The sequence below is a fragment of the Magnolia sinica genome, chromosome 16 (genome assembly GCF_029962835.1).
Source record: "Magnolia sinica isolate HGM2019 chromosome 16, MsV1, whole genome shotgun sequence".
Classification (NCBI taxonomy): domain Eukaryota; kingdom Viridiplantae; phylum Streptophyta; class Magnoliopsida; order Magnoliales; family Magnoliaceae; genus Magnolia; species Magnolia sinica.
In genome coordinates this window covers 12,913,746-12,938,447 of record NC_080588.1, presented here as the reverse complement: position 1 = coordinate 12,938,447, position 24,702 = coordinate 12,913,746, and the positions used below count along the sequence as shown (strand labels likewise).

The 24,702-nt window shown below is 39.1% G+C and overlaps 1 protein-coding gene across 1 annotated transcript; it reads left to right on the top strand.

Moving 5' to 3' along the window:
- Positions 1 to 233: 233 nt before the first annotated feature.
- On the top strand, positions 234 to 24,367 carry LOC131229034 (uncharacterized). Its single transcript, XM_058224891.1, has 10 exons — positions 234 to 357; positions 2,447 to 2,576; positions 9,791 to 9,929; positions 10,403 to 10,615; positions 10,760 to 10,898; positions 19,606 to 19,756; positions 20,317 to 20,426; positions 20,510 to 20,607; positions 23,638 to 23,707; positions 24,123 to 24,367. Exons 1-10 carry the CDS (start codon positions 265 to 267, stop codon positions 24,210 to 24,212), a joined length of 1,233 nt encoding a protein of 410 aa, XP_058080874.1. The 5' UTR covers positions 234 to 264; the 3' UTR covers positions 24,213 to 24,367.
- The last annotated feature ends 335 nt before the right edge of the window (positions 24,368 to 24,702 follow it).

The window sequence follows — 24,702 nt, the reverse complement described above, 5'->3', positions numbered from 1 at the left end:
TCCCTGAAATAATCTTTAAAAATAAATGAACGGAATGGATGAAACACATACATCACGGTGGGAGTAGCCAATCCGTCTCCGCAAAACATACATCACGGTGGGCCATGGCATAGCGAGTCTCGCTACTCAGCTAATCCGCGCCCAGCTTCCGCAGTGCGCTTCCGCTGGAGGCGTACCTTAACCTCTTTTTAGGGTTTCACGTTGATTCTTCCTCAGCCGAGTAGCTCTCTTGTCTTTCTCCTGCTCGAAAAGAAAAGAAAAGCCATGGCTACGATTGTGGTCACATCTGAAGAAGATCCTTCGCTCTCAGTTGTCCGATTCATGTCCGAGCTTGCGTGGGCCGACGCAGGACCTGAGGTACACTGAAAAATCCCTCCTTGATTTCTTCTTCTTCTCCTTCTTCTTCTTTTTTTTTTTTGTAATTTAAAATTTTCAGATATATGTGGATCTAGAACAAATTAGTTGAGTTTATTCCTTTGGCATTGGTTGGTTGGAGAGGAATTCCTAGGCTACCTGTTTGTACAAGTGGGTCCCATCTCGTTCTCGGCAATTTCTCTGCCAGGAAATATCTTGGGAGATTTTAAAAATCGATATGATGGGCCCCACTGTAAATGGCTACATGCCGAAGAGGAATAATAGGATACAAGATCTGAAGGTTCGGTTCATGTTTGTGATGCAAACCTGAAAGGGAAAGCAAATAAATCAAGAAGAAAAGAAAGAGGTTGTGGGAAAAGACCCAACAATCCTCTAGCCGAATGCTAGAGATCACAAATGCAAGGCTGTGAGCAAGCTCAATAGTTCTCTAGTCTTGAACTAGAGACCACTCCCCCTACTTTCAACAGTTACTTACCGCAGAGAAAATAAGAGAATTTCATAAAGAGAATATTATTCTGGCTTGTTTTATTCCATAGGCTATATGCCCTATTTATAATCAAACCTTAAAATCTGTAATAAAGGCTATAGAATCTAAAAATCTGCGAAAATAAGTAAGCTCCTAAATAACAAAGCATTCTAATTAAGAAAATGCCTAAAATAAGAAGATACCTAGATAAGAAAATATCTTAAATTATTCCCTGCCTAAAATAAAGATATGAAAGAAAGAGGAAATTTCCTAATGTAGAGATTTGAAAGAAAAGGAAGGTAGTGATAGCCTAAAAAGGAAGGTGGTCCTTTTCTTGTACACACGTGTGGACCATGGGACAATTGCATCATGAAATAATCATAGTTTTGGGCCGATTGCTTTAGTGGGATAAGTGCTGTAGATTGCGTGCATTTGGGAGCCATTTGGGGGCATTTGAGTGTTCTCCAAATCGGTGACATTATTCATCCAAATTTAATTTAATTTTTCTTAAAATTAATTAGGGGAATGGTATCAAATGCTTAGGAATGTTCATTAATGGGATGAGTGCCATAGCTTGCATGAATTTCGGGCCAATTTGTGGTCAATCTAAGCATGTCAGGCTAAATAAATTATAAGACATGCCGAGAGCCAAAACAACATTCTTACCAAAGACTGGATTTTTACGCCATCATAAACGTGTTTAAAACTACAAAAGAAGACATATATAGAATTCTCTCAATGTTCTTGATTTTTCTGACAATTTTTTTTTCTAAAAATCTTTTGACTGTTATGGACGTTATGCGTAATGGTAATGGTGGGGACTGTTACGCCAATCGTTACTGTTATGGCATACCTTGTTTTCAATTGCTTTGCCAATCATCTTGCTAAGAGCGTCGATGATCATGATAAATAGATACAAGGTTTGGGGGTTGTGCTTCCTCACTCTTCTTGACCCACAGAAGAAGCCTTTGGTGAAGCTGTTGACCCTAATTGAGTAATTCGCTGATGGCAAATACTTTGATATTGGCAATCTCCATCTCACACCAAATCTCATCCCTTGGTGCACATACAGAAGGATATCTCAGTTAACATAATCACAAGCCTTCTCCAAATCAAGATTGCAAATAATTCTAGGAGAACCATCTTTGTATATTGTGGAAGATCAATCAAGTCATGAGAAACTCGACACCTAATCCGAAAAAGGCACACATGTCAGGGGAAATTCTACCATCACCTCCTTTTCCCATAAGAAAAGTGGATGAAGTTGAAGTCGCAATCCGCACACTGAGGTGCACTCCATTTCAGCTTGACAATATTAAACTCTTCGCAGAAATGACTGTTCAAAATATTGTCACACGTGCCATATACCTCTGAGAAAATCCATTTGAAATTGTCTTTTGATTCTGAAAGAGTACTGAAATTGCAAAGCAGCTTATTAATTACATCCAGCTTAGAGAATCAATCTAATCTCCAGCCCACTTCAGCTCTGATTTTTTGATGTGTATGATAGCCAATCTTCTTTGTGGAGCAAGTTTTGATTTACATCTATTGGATCCGAGTTGGGATATCAAACAATTCGATGTATTGGAACTGTTTCTTTGACAGGTTGCAGAACCCCAGGTCACTAGATTATGCATGGAGGCACAAGAATGCATGGTGATGGGAAGATGGTTGGATCTGGCCTCTCTTATGCTCACATCAGCTGACTTGATATTTTCAAGAGTTTCAGAGAAAGGTGCAATTGCATATATCCATGATTGCTTGATTACCTTATAACTAGTTCAGAATCTATAATGTGATTGTACGTAATGGTGACATGGTAGAAATGAAATGCGTACATACTGTTATCTGCTTGTACCGCACATACTAATATAACTGTGAGAAAATAGAATGCAAAACATCCTACGAGGGTATATATGCAAGCATTAAGTTTCTTTCTTTTCTTTTTTCTCTATGTTTCCCTTATCAGTATGATATCATGTTGTTGTTGCAGTCTTGTAGACCATTTTAAATGTGCTTGCTTGGGAGTGGGTTGTCAGTTATGTTGGTGAATTAGAATGGGTGGTGGTTTTTTTTAGGGAAGCACGTATTTTTGGGGGTTCATCCATAAGAGCAACACAAATACACATTTCAATTGCAGGAGGGCACAGTGGTGTGGGATGTTCTCAAATTTCCATTGGTTGTAGAACCAAGTTGATTATAATTGTGATGTGTTCTCACTTGGCAGACATGTTTCCATGAATCATATATGGGGTGGAGATCATGATGTCCACTACTCAGGAAATGTTATCATTTAGTATTCTACACCCATGCCCTTGGTACTCTAGGATGTATGCTATATATATATATATATATATATATATATATCCTCATTACTCTAGGGTGTATGCTAAATGTATACACCTTTATCCTTGGAACTTTAGGGATTGTATGCAATATAGCTTTATACATGTCATGTTGCAATTGATGTATGATATGAAATGGTGAATGTTATTATTACAAACCCTGCGTACTTAGGGGTTGTTTGGGAGTGTGTATTTGATATGCATTAGCAATTACCATGTAATCTATGTGAATTGGAAGTACCAGTTGTGTTTGACAGCTTGTCATTGAAATCCCCTGGAATCCATGTGAATGTGTTTGATAGCCTATATCTGGAATGCATTGGTGGAGAGAGAGAGAGAGAGAGAGAGAGAGAGAGAGAGAGAGAGCGGTGACTTGCGAATAGTAGTAATAGAATCCATGTGAAATGGAATCACATTGTTTTGTTTTATTTTTTTTTAATTTATTTTAAGGGAGGGGGGGTTAGCGTATTTTGATGTGAATTAGCAGATACCAAGTAACGACACATAACACAAGATAATGGGAGATGACACAAACAAATAACATAAGATAATGAGAGACTATAATCACATTAAACAAAAAACTATAACAATATACTACAAGATAATACACAACGTAAGGGATGCTCTTGAAAGTAGTGTTTTAAATATCGAGGATATCGGCCGATATATCTTGTATCCTACCTGTGCGATACAAAACGCACAAGTAGTGGGATATATCCCACATGTTTGATCTGGTAAGCTTTTTTTTTTTTTCTTTCTGTAAATCATATTAAATCAGTGTCAAATTGTTACAGACCCATGATTTTTCATGTAAAATCATGGGTTGGGTGCTTAGATTTTTCGAGATTTGGAGGAGAAGGACCGAGTTACAGAAAATTGGAAAAAAAATAAAAAAGGTTCCCAATTTCTCACTAATCAGTTGCAATATTTGTGTCCAAACATAAAATCAAACATGTATGTAACCTAATTTAGTGGTTCTTTTGCTTTTGAATATATTACTTGTGTTTCCACACATCTTCTTACATTTATAAATTATTTGAATATACTTGCATCAATTTAGTTAGACAACGAATAGATTAGGACCCCTTATAAAGAAAACATATCACGTGCACTTGTTTTTGTAATGTTTTAATTTGTGAGTGTGTATTGATATCTTTTTTTTTTTTTTTTAAGGGAGGGGGGGTTAGTGTATTTTGATGTGAATTAGCAGATACCAAGTAATGACACATAACACAAGATAATGGGAGATGACACAAACAAATAACATAAGATAATGAGAGACTGTAATCAGATTAAACAAAAAACTATAACAATATACTACATGATAATACACAACGTAAGAGATGCTCTTGAAAGTAGTGTTTTAAATATCGAGGATATCGGCCGATATATCTTGTATCCTACCTGTGCGATACAAAACGCACAAGTAGTGGGATATATCCCACATGTTTGATCTGGTGAGCTCTTTTTTTTTTCCTTTGTAAATCATATTAAATCAGTGTCAAATTGTTACAGATCCATGATTTTTCATGTAAAATCATGGGTTGGGTGCTTAGATTTCGAGATTTGGAGGAGAAGGACCGAGTTACGGAAAATTGGAAAAAAATAAAAAAGTTCCCAATTTCTCACTAATCAGTTGCAATATTTGTGTCCAAACATAAAATCAAACATGTATGTAACCTAATTTAGTGGTTCTTTTGCTTTTGAATATATTACTTGTGTTTCCACACATCTTCTTACATTTATAAATTATATGAATATACTTGCATCAATTTAGTTAGACAACGCATAGATTAGGACCCCATATAAAGAAAACATATCACGTGCACTTGTTTTTGTAATGTTTTGAATTGTGAGTGTGTATTGATGTCTTTTTTAACATTCACTGAAATTTCATCAAAAAATTCGACCGATTTTCAATGTTTCCTCATGTTTCCAACTACAACGATACATTATACGATACAACTGATAAATACCATGCGATAACTGATATGTATCCGTATCCCAAGGGTGCGATATGTAACGCGATTCCGATAGTTTGAACACTGCTTGAAAGCTTAAATATAAACATCATTACTAATTCTCAATTCTTTTGTCAGGACTTACTTTGCCTAGACTTCAGGGATGGATTTGAAATCTGGACTTGAACAAAATGAAATAAAAGATGTGGCTACTAGCACATTGTCAAAGAATATGGAATTATGCTTTCAGAAAGAAAGATGATAATTGTCAAAAGAGAGATTGACTTCTTAGGAATTTCTATCTCAAATGGCTCCTATTGCCTACAACCACACATTGCTGTCCATGTTTATCAATTTCTTGATGTTCTTAGAGTGAGAAACTAATACAACAATTTCTTGGTATTGTCAATTACATCTCTGATTTTGTCCCCCCACATCGCTGTATACAAAAGCCTCCTCTCGGCCTAGTTGCATTAAAAAAAATGGAGTGAACTCCATACCTATGCATTCAAGTAACTCAAGCAGTTGGCTACCTTATTGTCTCCTCTACAGATTCCAAATCAGATAGATAAGAGAATCTTGCAAACTGATGCAAGTGATCTCTATTGGGAAGCAATTCTCCTTATTGAAGACAACTCTGGAAAAAGGAAAATCTATGGATACAAGTGTGGAACTGGAACCTTCAAACCTTTAGAACAATACCATCACCGTACTTTCAAAGAGATACTAGTTTTCAAAAATGGAATTTCAAAATTCCAATTCCACCTCATCGGGCACAAATTCTAGATTGAAATGGATATGTCTTCATTCCCAAGGATGTTAGAATTTAAGCAAAAAACCTTGCCCAATGCTCAACTCCTTCGATGGGTAGAATGGTTTTCTCAATGGGATTTCAATGTTGTAAAAATCAAAGGTAAAAGTAATACCTTAGTAGACTTCTTGTCCAGACAACCTCATACCGTTTATCCAGAAGTTCAACTCCTGTCTATGCTTGGCATTTACCCAATGGAACCCATAACTGCCTTACCTCTAGAAATTATTGAATCCATAGCCAACCTCTTCATAAAAAGAAGCTCCCATAATTTTAAACAATTCCTTGAAATCCATTTGTTTAGAAACTACAGAGTATTTGAACAGATTCCTCATTTGGATTACCATTTTCCATTAGAAACCTTTATTATTTTTCAAAAGAAGCCCTTTGTCTGCTATGGTACTTGTTTGAGGCATACACCATTCCCTTTGTTTTTGATGCACCACGTTGTACTGCCTATTTCTTGCAAATCGAGCTGAATTTCCCAATGCTTGATGATCAAAGGAACGTGTTCAAATGGCTATCATGGTTTCACACACTTGAAGAGTGGAAAAAAAATCTCCTGGACGATCATTTCTCTAGATACGTGCTCATCACATTCCATATAGCTAGAGATTTTGTCCAGACTAATAATGGGAACTATTCCCCAGCAATTGCTCAATCAGAAATACAAGCTTGGCAGCCCTATAATCTTGCTCGACATTACAGGAGCAATCCACAACTGTATCAAATTTTCAAGCAAGAAATATGCTCTCTTAATGGTTACTCAATGGCATCCATTCCCTTCGAAATCATAGCTAACCCATTCGCCAACTGCCAATATCCATTGAATGAAAGGTTTGTTGATTGCTTGTTGATTTCCTTGAGCAACATGGTCAATTAGCTGAGGTTGATAAATTTCCAAGCTCACCTTATGTTGGAATTGGTAGCCCATTGAATTCAGACAATTCAAGAATTGAGTCAGATTGAGCTTCACTCAGACATGACGAAAGCAGTGATGTCACCCACTCACATCAGTCATGACTTCTCTCCACCAACGATCTACTTTTCCAAAAGGCAACACCACGTGGCAGCATAGTTTTTACTGTAACAACATAGTGTTTATTGTTGTATAATTGTTAGGCTTGCTAGCAGCTTATCTTTTATTTCATTTTGTTTCAAGTCCGGGTTTCAAATCCGTCCTTGAGTTCTAAAGATTGTGAGCTCCTCCTTGTTCAAAGGTAGCGTAAGTCCTGATAGAGGTATGGAGAGTTAGTAATGGTGTCTATGTTTAAGTTTTCAAGAGCATCTCGTATGGTATGTAGTAGCTTGTTGTATATTGTTATAGTTTTTTGTTTAATCTTGTTAATTGGTATAGTCTCCCATTATTGTCTGTTATTTGTGTCGTCTCCCATTATCTTATGTGATTTGTTTTTGTCGCCTCCCATTATCTTGTGTTACTTAGGGACCAAACCCTAAACTCATTAAACTTTTGTGCTCCCTCTGGTGAAGTAGGGGAGGAGGCTGCCTTAAATGGCTAGCCTCGTCTTGTGGATTGGGCTTTCTGCCATCAGAAACCAAGGATTTGAGGTCGTCAGATACCCCTGAAGGTGGAGGAGTAATGTCCGTTGGAGGTAAGCCCAATGATTACCCTCTTAGTAATCATTTGAAAAGTAGCAGGATGATGAAAGGTGGTTATGAGGACTACGAGCCGGGTGTCCAGTTGCAAAACTGGTTAAAGTAACCTGTCATCCTCATTATCTCGTGTTATCTGTGTCATCTTGTTTCTTGTGTTACTTGGTATCAAAGTATACACTAAATACACCAAAAGTCCTTTAAAAAAAAAAAAATCAAAGCAAAACCATGTGATTCCATTTCACATGGATTCTGATTACCACCGTTCGCTAGGCACCATCGTCTCTCTCCCTCTCTCTCTCCACACCAATGCATTCGAAATCCAATTCACACCAAATACACTCCTAAATGCACCAATTGCCACCGATTCACACCCATTACCACCGATTACATGCTCCCAAATGACCCTTTGGTATTATAGTATGAATTAAATAAATAGAAGATAAATCTGTACATTGTAAACATAAATTTGCACTACAACTTAATCAATAGTAAGCATATGGAGCCATAGTTTTGGGTCACTAAAAATAGCGATCCAGTTCGCAAATGACCACAATCCAGATCATGGGATCCTGAACCGAAATGGGGGTTTTTGTGTTTTGCGTAACATTGGTTGAGAACATTGTCTCGGGTGGCAACCAGCCGGCAAATGCAGCAAATCTCATGATGGAATGATAGCCTTTGGTTGCATTACTAACTTCTTGTACTTATTTTTTCCCTTCATTTTCCCTTTTCCAAATTTTGAGTGCATTGAACGTCTGTTTACTTTTTCTATGTGATAGATACCGATGCTAATAGGCTGTTTGAATCTGTATCAGCAGTTTGCACTGAAAATTCATCTTTATGGACCTTATCTGATAATGATTGTGTTAGCTGGTATGGTGGAATATGTTTATCAGCTTAATGCATCCATAACTGATTTGGGCTATGGCAGGACTTTGAACAATGGCTCCAAATTATAACCTTTCTAAATATCCATTTAAGACTGTTGTTGCATGGTTTTTTATGTGATGCCAAATGTTCAGATGGTGCAATGTCAATCTTTAGCCTCCATGGATAGAGATGAAAATGAGCAATATGCCTGAAACTTAATGTTGGTTTTTAAAATCCTGTGGAGCACTTCACTCTTGAATTTCACCTTAGCTTCCATGCCTGTTACTGTCCCTGCCTCCCTGGTACTCAAGCTGCTGTCAGGTGCTATGTGATCTCTATTGCTAACTATGCACACGCAGTAAAGCTTGTGTACACACCACATGTGCTATCATGGCGCATACCTGTGAGATCTAATCTATGCATCAGGTTGGTCTGACCTTTTACAAGTTTTCCCAAAAATGATCTAATCCGTGCATCAGGTTGGTCTGACCTTTTACACATTTTCCCAAAAATAAAATCAGCCCCAATCAGCATGTGGGCTCCAATATTGGAAACAGGTAGATGGGTTAGAAAACTTCAGCCAAGTTTTTTATGGCCATGCATTTGTTTTGCACACTGTGGTCCACCTGACCAGTGAATCAACCTGATTCTTGGGCTAGGGCATCAATATAGTGGTGCTGTTCTGATGGACGGATTTGATCTCGGGCCTGTTGTGCCATGCTGGCACATGTGTGGCATGTACACGAGCTTTATTGCACACGTGTGGGCTCAGGAAAGGTCCTCTATTTAATGCACAGGAATGAACTTTTCTAAATCTCATTTATCGATTGCAAATCAATTTCAACAGCGGCTATGGGCTGAAGATGAACCTTGATTTTATGCACATCAATTTTTATTTTTTTTCCTTTTTTGAAACACATTCACGAACTTTATGGAGGCACCAAGGGAGGTTAATTCAAAGAAATCTGATTTTCCTGACCTTGAGAAACCCCACTTTTTATGTGTGTACGCCATAATGATAAAGCAGTTCATGCTTATTAGTTGTCAATCTGCAAAACACGAGTTTTTAGGACAAGTTTCTTTTGCACAAAATGTTGATCGTGTATGCTGCCAAGTAGTGTTGGGCATTTTAATTTTTTGATGGTGGTGCAATCAGTTGGACTCTGTCTTTTGGCAGCATTTGCAAGGACAGGATGAAAATCTCTTTTCACAAAGACCAAATGGGACATTCTTTACAACACAACTTGCTATATATATATATATTTATCTACTAAGGTTCATTGAAGTTTCATGGTTTATATAAATGATATAAATGGAATCTTCTGTTTGCTGTTGTGTTTGCCAGATCTGGAATGCATCTTCACCATCATTTGCAATCTTGTCACAAAAACTGAGAGTCCAGATGAAGCACTAGAGATGGCGAAGCTTATATCTGCAAAAGTCATCCAACAGCCTAGTGACAAGCCTGCGTTGCGCTTGAAGATGTAATGCTATTTATCTAGAGAAGTGCTAGATTTACTCGAGTGTACTTTGCAAAGGACTTGCTGGTCACACTTGCCTACGTGGCTTGCATGTGCGAGATACAAGCTGTCCATCCTGCGGGCCCCTGTTGGTAGATGCCTGGGCCTGCGATCAGGATGGTCTGCTTGTTTGGTGGGCCACTCATGCATGCTGAATGTGGACTGTTGGTTTCTTGTAATAGTTTATTAATGGCTTATTTCTCCTATACATGCGGGGCCACTTATGACCTAATTTCTGGGCTGGGGCATGTGTGGGGTGGGCCACAGCAGCTTTGATATAACACATGCTTGCAATGTTTGCATGCGTAAGGTTGTAATTCATGAATTCCTTGGGAAGTACACTTTTACCCAACGAGCCTTATGACCATTGATATATTATCCTTTTGCTCTTGGACTTTTGTTTATGGTGTCTTAACACTTTATCGTGCCTGTTTCAGATTATTCAATCTGTACAACCTATTGGAGAACCCTTACAGCCGGTTCTTTGTTTATATGAAGGCTCTTAATCTGGCAGTTAATGGAAAAGTTACCGAAAATATTGTACCTTCTTTCAGAAAGATGGATAGTTTCTTAAAAGAATGGAATATTGGGACATTGGACCAAAGGGACCTCTATCTCACAATCTATAATATCTTAAAGGAAAACAAAAGGTACATGTTGTTGTGCAAGTAGAACCAAGTTTAGGATGTGTCCTTTTGATTCATTATCTTAGAATTTTTGTTATTTGTGATTGATTTTTCTTTCTTTCTTAATTTTATTTTATTTTATTTTATTTTTTATTTTTTGTGATGCAGTTCAGGAAAGGATATGTTTTCTTTTCTGACCAAGTACTTGGCAACTTTCTCGGGTGAGGATGCATATACCATGAGTGAAGCCAAAGACGAAGCAGTGCAGGCTATTATAGAGTTTGTGAAGGCACCTGATATGTTTCAGGTATCTTAGTTAGGGAAACTTGCCTTCATGTGTTCTCACTCAGCATGTATGGGTGTTGTGGCTCGTGGGGTCCAAATTTGAGTTCCTTCTCCCATGGATTACTACTAATGACTACTGTGCACCATGATACTTATGGTTTCCATATGTAGGAAAAGGATTTGTAGGGTCTTGGACATCAGTAACCATACAGTTTGCTGACATGCAAGATTCCATACATGTGGCACCCATGGAGGTATTCCAGGTTGTTGACCTGAGGCTCCACTGTAATGAGGGGTGCCCTAAATATCTGCCAGAATGAAAGATAACTATGTTATAATCCTTTGATATTTTTGCCACATCTTTTCGCTTAAACATCTGTTGCTGGCCACCAATTAAAGGGTTTGGTTGGACACTCCAATGTGGGAGATTTCTGGGTCATTCCCCATCCATGGGGGAGCCCATCAGTTCAACGATTGGGAATCAGGGATCATTGATGACTGAACAATGGCGCTCTAGATGCACATTACAGGTCAGCAAGTGTGTTGTTGATGTGCAGGACCCTATAATTCCTCATCTAAGAAAATGCATGTCACCTCATCTAGGAAAAAGCGTGTCATGTACTTGAGAAAATGATAATCATTTAAGCCTATTACTCCCAAGTATCAATATTGATACAAGAATGGGGATATGAATATGATTCTTCCTGAAAAAAAATCTAGGATATGGTTTCAGATATGAACACGGGTATCATAGTTGTAACAAGAAATTCATGTTAGTTTATGATTAAATGTTTGACCAATTCTATTAGCTTTTAGTTTTCTAAACAAGCGATTATTTTCTAATCTATTTAACATGCTAAATTTAACAATGTGCTTTATGATTATTGCTTTTATTGCATGAACGTGTCATAAATTATGACAAAAAAGGTAAGTATCAAATCTGATATGCTAGGTTTAATCAAAACACATTCAACTTGATTTGCCGGCCATTGGATGTTCTTGGTGGACCACACCTGATGACTGGTCCAGATCTCGCACACATCTTCCATATTGGAATATGTACTATAGAGTGCGTCTTTGATTGTCCTCGCATGTATACACTAATACTCTCCTAGATATAGTCAAGGGATGCCTACTATGATGTGCACTTTTACTGGAGTTCCATGGAGTGCACACAAAACATCTTTGTTGTATGTGGTACTTGGGCACAATGATTAGGATTGTTGATTTGGTGGGCCTCTGGGAAATTTTTGTTTGGGAGCTTCATGCCAAAGGAGTAACTGGTCATTTTGGTAGAGACAAGGTTATTGCCCTTGTGGAAGATCGGTTTTATTGGCCCAGTATCAAGTGAGACTTTGCCAAGATTATTGAGCAGTATAGGACTTTTCAGGTGGCAAAGAAGAAAAGGTAGAACACGGTGTTTTTATACACCTTTGCCAATGTCACATGCTCTGTGGCAGGACATTAGTTTGGATTTCGTGCTCGATGGAGGACCCTTTTTCTAAAATGGTCCATTTTCTACCATGTTTTAAAACGTCTGATGCATCAAACATTGTGAAACTATTCTTTGCGGATGTGGTTCGCTTGCATGGATTGCCCAAATCTATTGTGTCTGATAGAGATGTGAGATTCATGAGTTATTTTTGGAAAACACTTTGGCACATGATGAGTACGAGACTTCAGTTCTTATCAACATACCACCCTTAGACTGACGCTCAAACGGAGGCGGTTAATCGAAACTTAAGAAATCTATTGCGATGTCTTGTGAGTGATCATGTTAGACTTGGGATTTAGTCGTACCAGTTGCAGATTTGCCTACAAGAGTTCGGTCAATTGGACAATAGGCATGAGCCTTTTTGAATTAGCGCATGGTTACAAGCCTAGGAAGCCTATGGATCTCATTTCCATGTCAATCTCCCATAGACCATCAGAGTCTGTAGATGCATTTGCACGACATATCCATGATTTGCATAATGAAATTAGAAAATGGATTAATGTGAGCAACGAAAGGTGTAAGATTTTTGCTAACTCTTATTGCAAGAGCAAAGAATTTCAAGTAGGCGATGAAGTGATGATAAGGATAAGACCAGCACTATTTCCGCAAGGAGCTATAAAGAAATTACAAGTCCGCAGTGCTGGACCAAATAAGATATTGAAACGATTAGGTCCCAATATGTATATTGTAGATCTTTCACTTACTATGGGCATTAGTTTTACCTTCAATGTAGAAGATCTTGTGTCTTTCCGGGGCCCTTCCCCTAATCTTCACATGAGCCTAGATGATGACACACTCGACTTGTCCCGTAACCTTGGTTATTACCATATCCCTCTTCTCAGCCTTTGCCTCCTTTACCATTTTTATCTATGAGAATAGAAGAGATAAATGATATTTTGAACGAGCAAGTGGCTTCCACCAGACATGGAGGATTTCAAAAATATCTTGTCAAGTGGAAGAGCATGATAGTGTCCAATTGTGCGTGGATCATAGAGACGAAGCTTTAATGACTCGATCCGGACCTCTTGGAGTGTTATCGCTACTTTTTTTTTTCACTAGAAGCAAAGTCTTCTCAGCCGGGGGGAGTTGATGAGGACATTCGGGCACCTTACAGGGTATACCAGAGGAGGAGATCAACTCCAATTTCACTTTGGCTTGGTGATCACTACATGGGCCCAGGTGGGCCACATTGAAGGCCCCACATGCATGATCGTGCATCGTCAAAGACCCTACACTAGGAAAGATGCATGTGGGTTGCTTATTGAGGAATTTGGATCGTTGGATTGCAAGGACACGTTGATCAGATGGTTGGATCTTGAGGACGCTTCGATCGGACGGTTGGATCATTGTGATCTTAGATCACATTGATCGTAGACTTTAGATTGTTTTAGATTTATTTCTTTTATTTAGTTGATTATTCATGTTGGATTTATTTTGATACCAAAATTTGATGCAGGACGCATGGTCTAGACTAGATATGATGCAAATAAATTATAAACAGATTAAAGAGCAATTCAAAGCTTAAAATATACTAACCTACCATAAATTTAAGAAATCAAATAAATGGAAAAAATTCAGATTTCAAGCTAAATCACAATCCCACAATAAACTAAGCTATTTAAACCATGAGTTTCAAAGAATCAATGGACTGTAGAACTTCCACTTTAGCGTAGGCTTAGACCTAATTTAAAGGGGCTGATTTGGTCTCTATATGGTTAAGGATATGAGAATCTAGGGTTAGAGTTTTAAGCATGTGAGGTTATGGATTTGAAAGGAATTAGGGCTTTGGAAGGATTTGAGAATTTAAGATTTTATAAAAAAATATGGGATTAGGGTTTCATAGGGAATTGGGGATTATGGCTTGGGAAAATTAAAGACTAGGGTTTATAGGTGAATATGAATTAAGGTTTTAGGCTAGGGTTTAAGGGATAGGAAGAAGGATCGAAGAGAGGGAAGAAGAAAAAGGAGAGTAGGTGGCTGACTGTATGGTTGTATGGCTCTGTCTGTTTAGCCGTACAGACTGATTTGTCCGGACAGGCAGTCCGTACGTGTGGGGCTTGATGGAGATGAGATGGGTTGGGTTTTGGTGGAGAGAGGGATATGAGAAGATGGGTTTGATGCAGTGGGTTTGGGTTTAGAAGAAAATAATGAAAGGGATTTATGTTTGGAGAAGAAAAGTAGAAGAAAAAGGGGTTTGAGGCAATGGGTTTGGATTTAGAAGAAAAGAATGAAAGGAATTTATGTTTGGAGAAGAAAAGTAGAAGAAAAAAGGGATTTGAGAAGAAGATGAGAGAAACAAGAGAGAAATACCTTTTCAAAGAGAAATAAGAGAGAAAAGAATAGGCTTCACACTTTGGCATCACATCATCAATCTCCATTTACAAGCGGTGAAAGCTTCAAGGGAAGCAAAGAGTTTTCATAAAAAAAAGCATTCATCCCCTAGGGTTGGCCATTGAAAAAAAGCATTCATGCCCTGAAGCTTTCTCTTTGCTTCCCTTGAAGCTTTCTCTTCCTATGAATGGATTCTCTTCTGAAAGGAGATTGATGGCGTGATGCCAAGGTGTGAAGCCTAATCTTTCCTCTCTTATTTCCCTTTGAAAATGTATTATCGATCTGCCAGATTATTTTATTTTATTTTTTATTTCTGCTGATCTCCTTGAAATGTCATCTCTTATATGTATAACATTCCTTAGCCTGGTTACATTATTGATCTGCCTGATTTTCACAATTTCATAGTGCTTCTGTCGCCCCTGAGAAATACTGGCAGCAGGGATATTCCACCAATTTTTTGAAATGCTTTTATATCTGCACACTCATTTTGATGAATTAATGGGGTTTTGGCTATGAAAATTTGAACCTTTGTGCACTAATGTGCAAAAGATCTCAAGTCCAGTCCCCTATTTGTCTTCAAGCTATTCAATATCTCCTGACACCTTTGGCTCTTCTCAAGGTATTAAAAGACGGTTACATAACGGCCGTAATAGCTGTTACATAATGGCAACCTGTTACACTAAACATGGCTCGAAGGCCCGATCTGAAAAAAATGGCCTGTAATGGGCCTTTAACGGGCTAGTATGGGCACATAATGGACTGATATGGGCTGATACATTTTTTCACCCATAATGGATGGATATGGGCTGATACAGTTTTTTACCTTAGAAATTTTTTCGATCATTACAAGGCCATAATAATCTGTATCATAACTGTCATATAGCTGGCTGTTACCGTTTCCGAATACCCTGTTTCTTTACCTAAAGTCACTAAGCCATTACTCTGTTAATAATGTGACAGCTCTATAGATTCACTAAAGATTCTGTACCGATATGGGGCTGATATATTTTTCTTTAATTTTTTAACCATCACAGAGCCGTAACAGTCGTTATGGCCCATATCGTAACGGTCATTACGGCCTATATTGTAACGGTCATATGGCCAGCCGTTGCCGTTACCATTACCGAATACCTTCATTCTTCACCTGCAGCCAGCAAGCTGTTATTCTGTCAATAATGCTACAACCAGTGTTTTAAATATTGATGATATCAACCATTATATCCCACGATATATCTTGTATCCCACCTGTGTGATACAAAACGCACAGGTAGTGCTGATATGTCCCACCTATTCGATCCAGTGATCATTTTCGATTTTTTATCCATGTTTTTGTTGTAAATAACGTTAAACTAGTGTCAAATGGTTTCACATTTTATTCTTCATATTTTCCATGAAAAATCATGTATTTTGAACTTCAATTTCGAGATTTAGGGGAGATCGGTCAAGTTGTGGAAAATTGAGAAAAATCAAAATTTCTTAAATTCTCGTAAATCAATTGCAATCTTTGTATCCAAACACAAAATTAAACATATATGTAACTTGATCTAATGATTCTTCTTTTGCTTTTAAATGTATTGCTTGTGTTTCCATAAATTTCTTACGTTTATAATTTATATGAATAGACTTTGAATATACTTGCATCAGTTCAGTTGGAAAGCGCATATAGGACCCCATATAAAAGAAACCCTCATTATGTGCAATTTTTTATATAGTAATGTTTTGATTTCAAAGTGTGTATTGATGTCTTTTTCAACAATCCCTGTAGTTTCACTAAAAAATTCAACCAATTTCCCATTGTCCCCATGTTTCCCAACAACAACGATATATTACGCGATATAACCGATATTTCCCAAGCGATAACCGATATGTATCCGTGTCCCAACGGTGCGATACATTACGTGATAACGATATTTAAAACGTTGGTCACAATTTTGTAGATGCACTAACGATTTTGTACAGTCTTGGCATGCGGGAACCAAAGTCATTGCAATAGCTTATCCTAAAAGTGTGCAAACAAAACGCATGCTTTGTGCAAGTGATGATATATTGATGACGGATTACAATTAATTGGTAGGGATTGGTTATCTGTGTGCCACTTCCATACCAGTGGGTTGCTGCCTCCGACCTTTCTTTAAGCATACAATCCTTGATATCTAAAATTCATTTAAATTCTCATGGAGGCCATAACAACATGATAATGGCCATGCCTTGATTCCCAATGTGTTTCTGTAAATGGCAAAGAGGCATTACAGGGGTCTAAGCCTCTAGAAACAGCGTTTGCGGAGGTGCAATCTTGCATGAATATGGTGCCTATGGTTCAATGGTTTGGAGGGTTATGTAGTAGGCCTCCTTATGGAAGGTGGATGCCCCCATAATCTCCTGGATTGGAAGATCCCAACTCTTGAACCAGTGGTCTACAAATAGCCAGTTACGGGAAGAAGAACAATGGCCTCTGAATCACCCATGGCACATGTATGGAATCATGCACGTCAGAAAGCCATATAATTGTGGGGCTAGGACCCTATAATTCCTCAACTGCAGATGGCTATGGTATCCATGGTTCCATAAAAGCGTTAGGATCCTTTAATCAAACAAATCGGGATAGCGGGATACTATAGTGGTGGTCCATGGTTCCAAATAAGGGTTAGGATCCTTTTTTATCCTTGGTGGCATAGTTCTCCTCAATTGCAGAGATGCATTAACATGTGTAATATGGGTAAAAATGGACTGGCTAAAGAGAAGAGGTTAGCTCAAACATTTCTGCGGGATACGAGGTCGGACATCGTTGGTCATGACCAATAAGCTCCTCAATAGCCAATGAAGAGCAGTCGGTCACCTACTACATATGAAGGCAGGTCGGCCATCTACCTAACGATAAGGGGAGGCTCGAAGCTCATCCGAATATCCAGGTCAGTCAAGACCACCTCGGACTCTTGAGGCAGGTAGGCAAAATGGCCATCTACCCAATGATAAGGGGAGGCTCAAAGCTCATCCGAGTATCCAGGTTGGCCAAGACCACCTCAGACTCTTGAGGCAGGTCGGCAGGTCGGCCATCTACCCAACGCTAAGGGGAGGCTTGAAGCTCATCTAAGTATCTAGGTCGACCAAGACCACCTAGGACTCTTGAGGTAGGTCAGCAGGTCGGCTAAGATTACCTCAGACTTTAGAGGCAGGTCGGTAGGTCAACCAACACTACCTCCGACTCTTGAGGCAGGTCGGCCATCTATCCAACGATAAGGGGAGGCTCGAAGCTGATCAGAGTATGCAGGTCGGCTAAGACCACATCGAACTCTTGAGCTCGACCCTCCACAACATATGTTATTCAAATTCTACCAAGGAAAGGAGCTCGACCTCACTGCCCTAAACACGAAGTATAAGAGTAGGTCGGTAGGTCGACAATCTACACGACACTGAGAGAAGGGTCAGGCCTCACCAGAGAATCCAGGTCGACAGACTACCCCCAGGTCAGGTCGGCGTACTATCCTGAGGTCAGGTTGTTATACTACCCCCAGGTTAGGTCGACCAAGACCACTTCGGCCTCCTACTGCACATCTCTGCAAATTATGAATAATCAGATCTTATCTGAGAAAGATCTGCCTGCTTTTCCAAAGATCTCGAAGGATATTTGCAACACGCTCGTCATCCTGAGATCTTTATCAAAGATCTCGGGAGATTTCCCCACGCGTTCGAGATTTGAATCCCTCTATAGTACATCCCTACTGAATAGGGAGATCTTCTCTACGCCACCACCTCTCCTCAACTATAAATAGAAGTATATCTAATGGTGAAAGGTATGCAAAATCTCTCACCCAAAACCCCTAGATACTACCAGACCTAGATTCCTAACCTGACTTTGGCATCGGAGGGTCCCCTGCTCTAGCCAGGGTCTCCTTTGTCTTCTTCCTGTTTAGATACTCGAAAGTCTAAAAAGGATGGACCAGATTTTTGCATCAACAACATGTATGAAAAATACCCCTTTATTTTACTTGCCATGTGGCTTTCCCCAACAATGTCTACTCTTATTGAGAATGTTTTACTCCTAGAAAGAGGAAATGGTAAAATCTGTGTTAGTTATAGAGCTGTTCAATCACTCTAATATTTTCTAGTTGTAATTTTTTAAAAAAATATATTGCCTGTTTGCATTGGACGCATAATGCGGGGGCATTTTCATACCGGGTTCAAGTGGGGTGGCCCGTGGGATGCAGGGGCACACTCGGGGTGGGTGGCCTGGAAAACCTATGCATTTGGGGCCTGTGTGAGGTGGAGCCCATGGATTTGGGGCCCACGAGGGGGCAAAACTCATGGATTTGGGCTCACAAGGAGGGTTTGACTGAGGACCCAACCCATAGATTTTGAGCCTAGGCTGTGAGACAAAGGCATTAATTCGCCATGTTTTATCAGTTCGAGCTTTTAGAGCAAGTGGTTAATTGTCCTACATCAAATTGGTATCGGAGCGGGAGGTCTTGTGTTCGAGACTCCTCACCGGGGGTGATTAATGCGGGGGCATTTTCACACCGGGTTCGAGTGGGGTGGCCTGTGGGATGCAGGGGCACACTCTGGGTGGGTGGCCCACAGAACCCATGGATTTGGGGCCCGTGTGAGGCGGAGCCCATGGATTTGGGGCCCATGAGGGGGCATAACTCATAGATTTGAGGCCCACAACAAGGGTTCGGCCAATAACCTAACCCATGGATTTGGGGCCTGGGCTACGAGATAAATGGATTAATTCTGCATGTTCTATCAGTTCGAGCTTTTAGAGTAAGTGGTTAATTGTCCCACATCAGTGCATGCTTTCTAGTTCCTTTTTTCTCCCTAATGGTTTTTTTTTTTTTTTTTTTACATTGTCAATTATATCCCTTGTGTTAAGGAGTTCTTATATTTCAACTTGTTATTGTTTTTGCAGTGTGATCTGCTAGATATGCCTACCATAGGGCAATTAGAGAAAGATGGCAAATATGCGTTGGTTTATCAGCTGTTGAAGATCTTTCTCACGCAAAGGTTGGACGCCTACTTAGAATTCCATGCTGCGAATTCTACTTTACTGAAGAGCTATGGTGCGATTTATTCCTCTCCCCCTTTTTCTTTTTGTTTTTTTTCCTTTTCCTTTTCTTGTCTTTTTTGGAAGAAGCACAATGGTTACTCATCCTACTCTGCGCATGGGTGAGTTTTGCTCCATTTTAGGGTAGGCTCCAATGCATATATTCCTTGGCCTGAAAAATATCTGACTGTACATGTTTGTAGAAAGGATGATCGACTAGAATTGACTCATTGTTCGCACTCATTCCTCTAACCATGTGCTGCTCCTTCAAATCGTTCTTCAGCTGGGACTCCCACTCCGGCCTCCTAGCTTTCCGTGGTTGATAACATTTTGAAACAGATGCTTCCCTGCTCCCACATCCGATTTTATTACTGCTATGCTTCACACTTCGTGCAACTAGACTGGGCAGGTCTGATTTGGGCTGCTTTGCTACACTGTGTGGCCCGCCTTATGAGTGGCCCAGATATTGCGCAGCTACCACATTGGCATGTGTGGGAGAGTAGCCATAGAAGGGTATGGTCTTTATCATTTTTCCTCTCACATATCAATTACTTTGTTTCTGGTGATGATATGTAGGTCTGGTCCATGAGGACTGTATAACAAAGATGAGGTTGATGTCATTGGCTGATTTGAGTTCAAATGATTCTGGCGAGATCCCATATGCTCTCATCAAGGACACTCTTAGGGTAAGCTTGATCTCCTTTTTCTCCTGTTGGTTCTTTGGTTTCTTGCTTCTTCGTGCTTGTTAATCTGGGGATACTTTCCACAGGTCAAGGATGAGGAGGTGGAACTTTGGGTAGTTAAGGCAATTACTGCAAAACTACTCAACTGTAAGATGGACCAGATGAATGAAACTGTAATTGTGAGGTAAGCATGACTTTAAATTTCCAAAATTAGTTATATTATAAAATCAGAAGTGAAAATAGAATCAGCTTATCATATACTGGATGTCTGTTCGCTAACCAATATTCTGTTAAATAATGATCTCTAATAATAAAAATATGTAAAAAAACCAAGTTCCATGTCGGGCTGTCAATGGGTACCTGGACCCACTGGTACCTGATGGACCCCAACTCTAATGGGACCGACCCATTAAGAAATCAGGAAGGGTTTGGGTCTCACTTTTTCAAGAGCCCATTTACACATCATGCATGTCTTGAAGTGGCATGTGTGTGTGATCTAATTCATCCATTGGGTGGGCCCGACCATGCAATGCTCTTGTTCTTCCCGACCCAACTTGAAACCTGGATGCAAAGACCCGATGGGTACTCGACAGGTACCCGACAATGGATGTAGGTCCGGATATTGAAGAACTAGACCCTGACTTGAAGGCACCACCTGACCCAGCAATACCTGAACCCAATTAGCCCAGTTACAATAGGGCCCAACCTGAACCTAATCCGTTGACATCCCTAGTTCCATGGACAATAAATAAAAATGTGAGTATCGATTATGAATTTTTGGGTTCTTCAATATAGTATTAGATTTTAGAATACACTTTTAAGTATTTGTGTTACATAATGCAAAATGGTATGGTCAAAATACAACCCAGTTGTTTTTGGAAACATGTAGTACTAGCAAATTGTTTTTAAACTGTAAATGTTCTGATTATTAACATTGTTATAGGGAAACCCTCATGAACTCCAACATGCCTTTCCCCGTAGATGTCTTCAAAAAACCGGTATCAAATGTGTCTCCTGAATGAAAAGAAACCTGTTTCCTATTTTCAAGAAACCCATTTCTTAGTTTGTAACATGCTTTTATTTTTTATGTATAATTATTTTGTAATTGCTAATTAATATGTTTTCAGTTTATATCTGGAAGCTATCTACCTTCATTCTAATTCAGTTCCAGCCTTAGTTACCATTCCCATTACCTTTTTTACCTTGGCAATTATGGTCAGTCATCAAAATGAATATTGCCTACAATTCACTATAAAACTATGAGAAAAAAATGAAATTTGATTGAATTTAAAAATTGAAACTGTCACTCAAATGCACTGCCAAATTCTCCTAACCTTCTAAATAGTATACCACTTCCAAGTCACCTCCCCTTATGTTTCTCAACATCCTGCATAATCATTCCAGGAGTAGAGGATGCAACTGCTAACTGTGACACATGCTACTTAAAGAAAGGTTGTGGAAATAGAAATATATAATCCTTGGCTCAAGAATACATATAGAAGTTTCAGGCCTTCTTGTAAAAGAGGGATAAATGTCTCGACGATATGGTACAAAGATTCAATGGTCTGAATTGGGTATAGCTGAATGCTACAAAAATTTCCCAGACTGGACTGCTAACTCTCGATCAGCAGCCTGCAAGGAGATGGCAAAAAGGATGCAACGAGGGTCATTTGTCAGAAAGGCCAAAGATTGGGACAAGGCCCCACTCATACAAAGTCAGGGTTTGAGGACATTATGCCTGTCCTATGGCATAGGCCACACAGTAAAGTTTTTGCTCAAGACATTTTATATGGTTTCTTTTCTTTTCTTTTTTTCTTTTTTGATAATCAAAAAGAGAAAATTGTTCATAATATAAATAGTACCTTTTAAATTCTTTTTTCACATAAAATACTAGTTATAGAAGTTTTGAAATAATAGCATTTATAAAATTTTAGTTAATTTAGTATTCTCTCCATGCATGGTGCAGTGATGAAAAGAAGTTTCATCTCCCTCAGATGCATGAGATAAGGAGGAATTGTAGGGACTTGGGGTTTAGCAAGTGGATAGATTGTTGGGACACATGATTCTACACATGCATTGGGCCCATGGTTTGGTGATCCAGACCATTTGATGGAACCCATCATAGATAGGGGATGGCTTAGATTTTTTTGACACCAGAGTCTGCACGTGTTAGTGATCCAGACCATTTGATGGGCCCCATTATGGATAGGGGATGGCGTGGATTTCTGAGACGCTGGATTCTGCACATGCAGGTGATCCAGAACATTTATTTGATGACCCCCACCATGGATAGGGAATGCCCCAGAATCTCTTATATTAGAATATCCCGATCCTTCAAGTAGTGATCAAGAAATGAATAATGCTCTTGCGGCCATATGTTTGCAAGTACTAACACAATCTCCTTACATGTGTTAAAGTGGCACACCCCACAAGTAGTTCTGCTCATCTGGACTGTAGTATGACATGTGTACGATTAAAACCTAATGGATGAGAACTAGAGAAGACAAACAACAAATGAAAGCGAACCACAAAGGGTAGACCGCTCACGGAGAGATTGCTGACCAGGAAGTATCCCAATAGGAGTGGAAATGATGAATTAGTTAAGATTTCCGACCAAGAAGTATTCCAAAATCACCGTTTTGGATTGGGTTGATTGTTAAGAGCAGAGAAATTGAGAAGGATTTTGCTCATAGAATTCGAGCTGGGTGGATGAAGTTATGTGATCGCTGCATACCCCAATCAAACAAATGGGGAAATTCCATACGATAGCTATTGGACCAGCCATGCTTTATGGGAATGAATATTGGGCAGCCAAGGAACAGCATGTTCATTGGATGAATGTAGCTGAAATGAGGACTTTAAATGGATGAGTGGCAGGATGAGGAAAGGGTAGAATAAAAATGGATGCATTTGAGGGAACTTAGGAGTAGCACCAGTAGTTAATGAGGGCAAGTAGACTTAGATGGTTATGCTGTTCCATTCTTAGTGAATTGTAGGATTTTCTGAATGGGACTTGAGTCAAAACTTTGGATTCTTTCTGCGTAGTTGCATCAAATGGTAACATTTTTGTAATTTGAATAGCCTTGGCCTTTTGAAATTTGGCTTGTTCTGATGGAACTTGTAATAGCAATGTTCTTCAGTATAAAGCCTCTTTTGTTTGCCCTTACACTTCAACTTGAAGGGAATTTCAGTCTGATTGATATTTGATTTGCAGCCGCTGCACTGAACGTGTGTTCGGGCTGTCGCAATGGAACTCTCTCCGATCAAAACTTGTTGCTTGGAGGGTAAATTTTATTTCTTACATTTGTACCTTCAAATTTCTGTTTTCTTTGTTTTAATTGAATTGTCATTGTTTGCAACCCAAGCTATGCTTGATTATTTTATGGCTCCTTTGGATGTCCCTCGCGAAGTTGCTCAGCATGATGCTTTTCACCCAAATTGATATTTGATGTGGCATGTGTTGGCATACATCTGATATCAATTTTGGGAGTAAAAAGGCAGAAAAATGGAGTCACACCATACGTGATTTCTGTTTGGCAAACACCTCAAATGCTTGGTGGACGGTAATAAATGGTTTTTTGTTTTTTGTTTTTGCCAAAAAGCTATTCCTGCAAGTGATTTGTGTTACATCCAGATGAACTTACCATATTCAATTGGTTCTCTCCTGATATTATGCTTTTTTAAACATTTCTTTTTCAGGGAAATATTACAAACGTCATAAGCACCATCCAAGCTAACAAGATAACCGAGGAGGGGTCCCAGGCCACGCAAGGCTTGACGATCCGATGAGAAATTTTTGGATTTGATTTCAGTACTGTTCTGACACCATTTTGTGAGGGTGTTTCGGAGTAGGAGATTTCTAGGATGAATTTTGAAGTTGCATTCTATATATACAATTCCAGATGTTGTCAATTCTACCTGAAATCTTCAATTGGTGATTGTCATGGCGGTAGCTACTTGGTCTGGTTTGCTGACAGTTTGCTTCGCAGCATCAAAGACCAAACCAACCATGTTGGCAAGTTTTGGCTATGGATCAGGCCATTATTTCTACCATTGTGGTTACAAGAAATCAACTGCACGGCTGTGCTCATCAACCAGTTTGTGCTATGATATTCTTGAGATGTGTATACCACAACTTTCGGTTTATTGATATATCAGTGGGGTGGACTGATTTATGCAAATAAAAGAAAATTGAAAAATAGGGGATAAAATCATAGATGTGAAGGGCACTCATTTGTACCTGAAACTAGCTTCACAACCCAAATTACTAAGTGGGTTG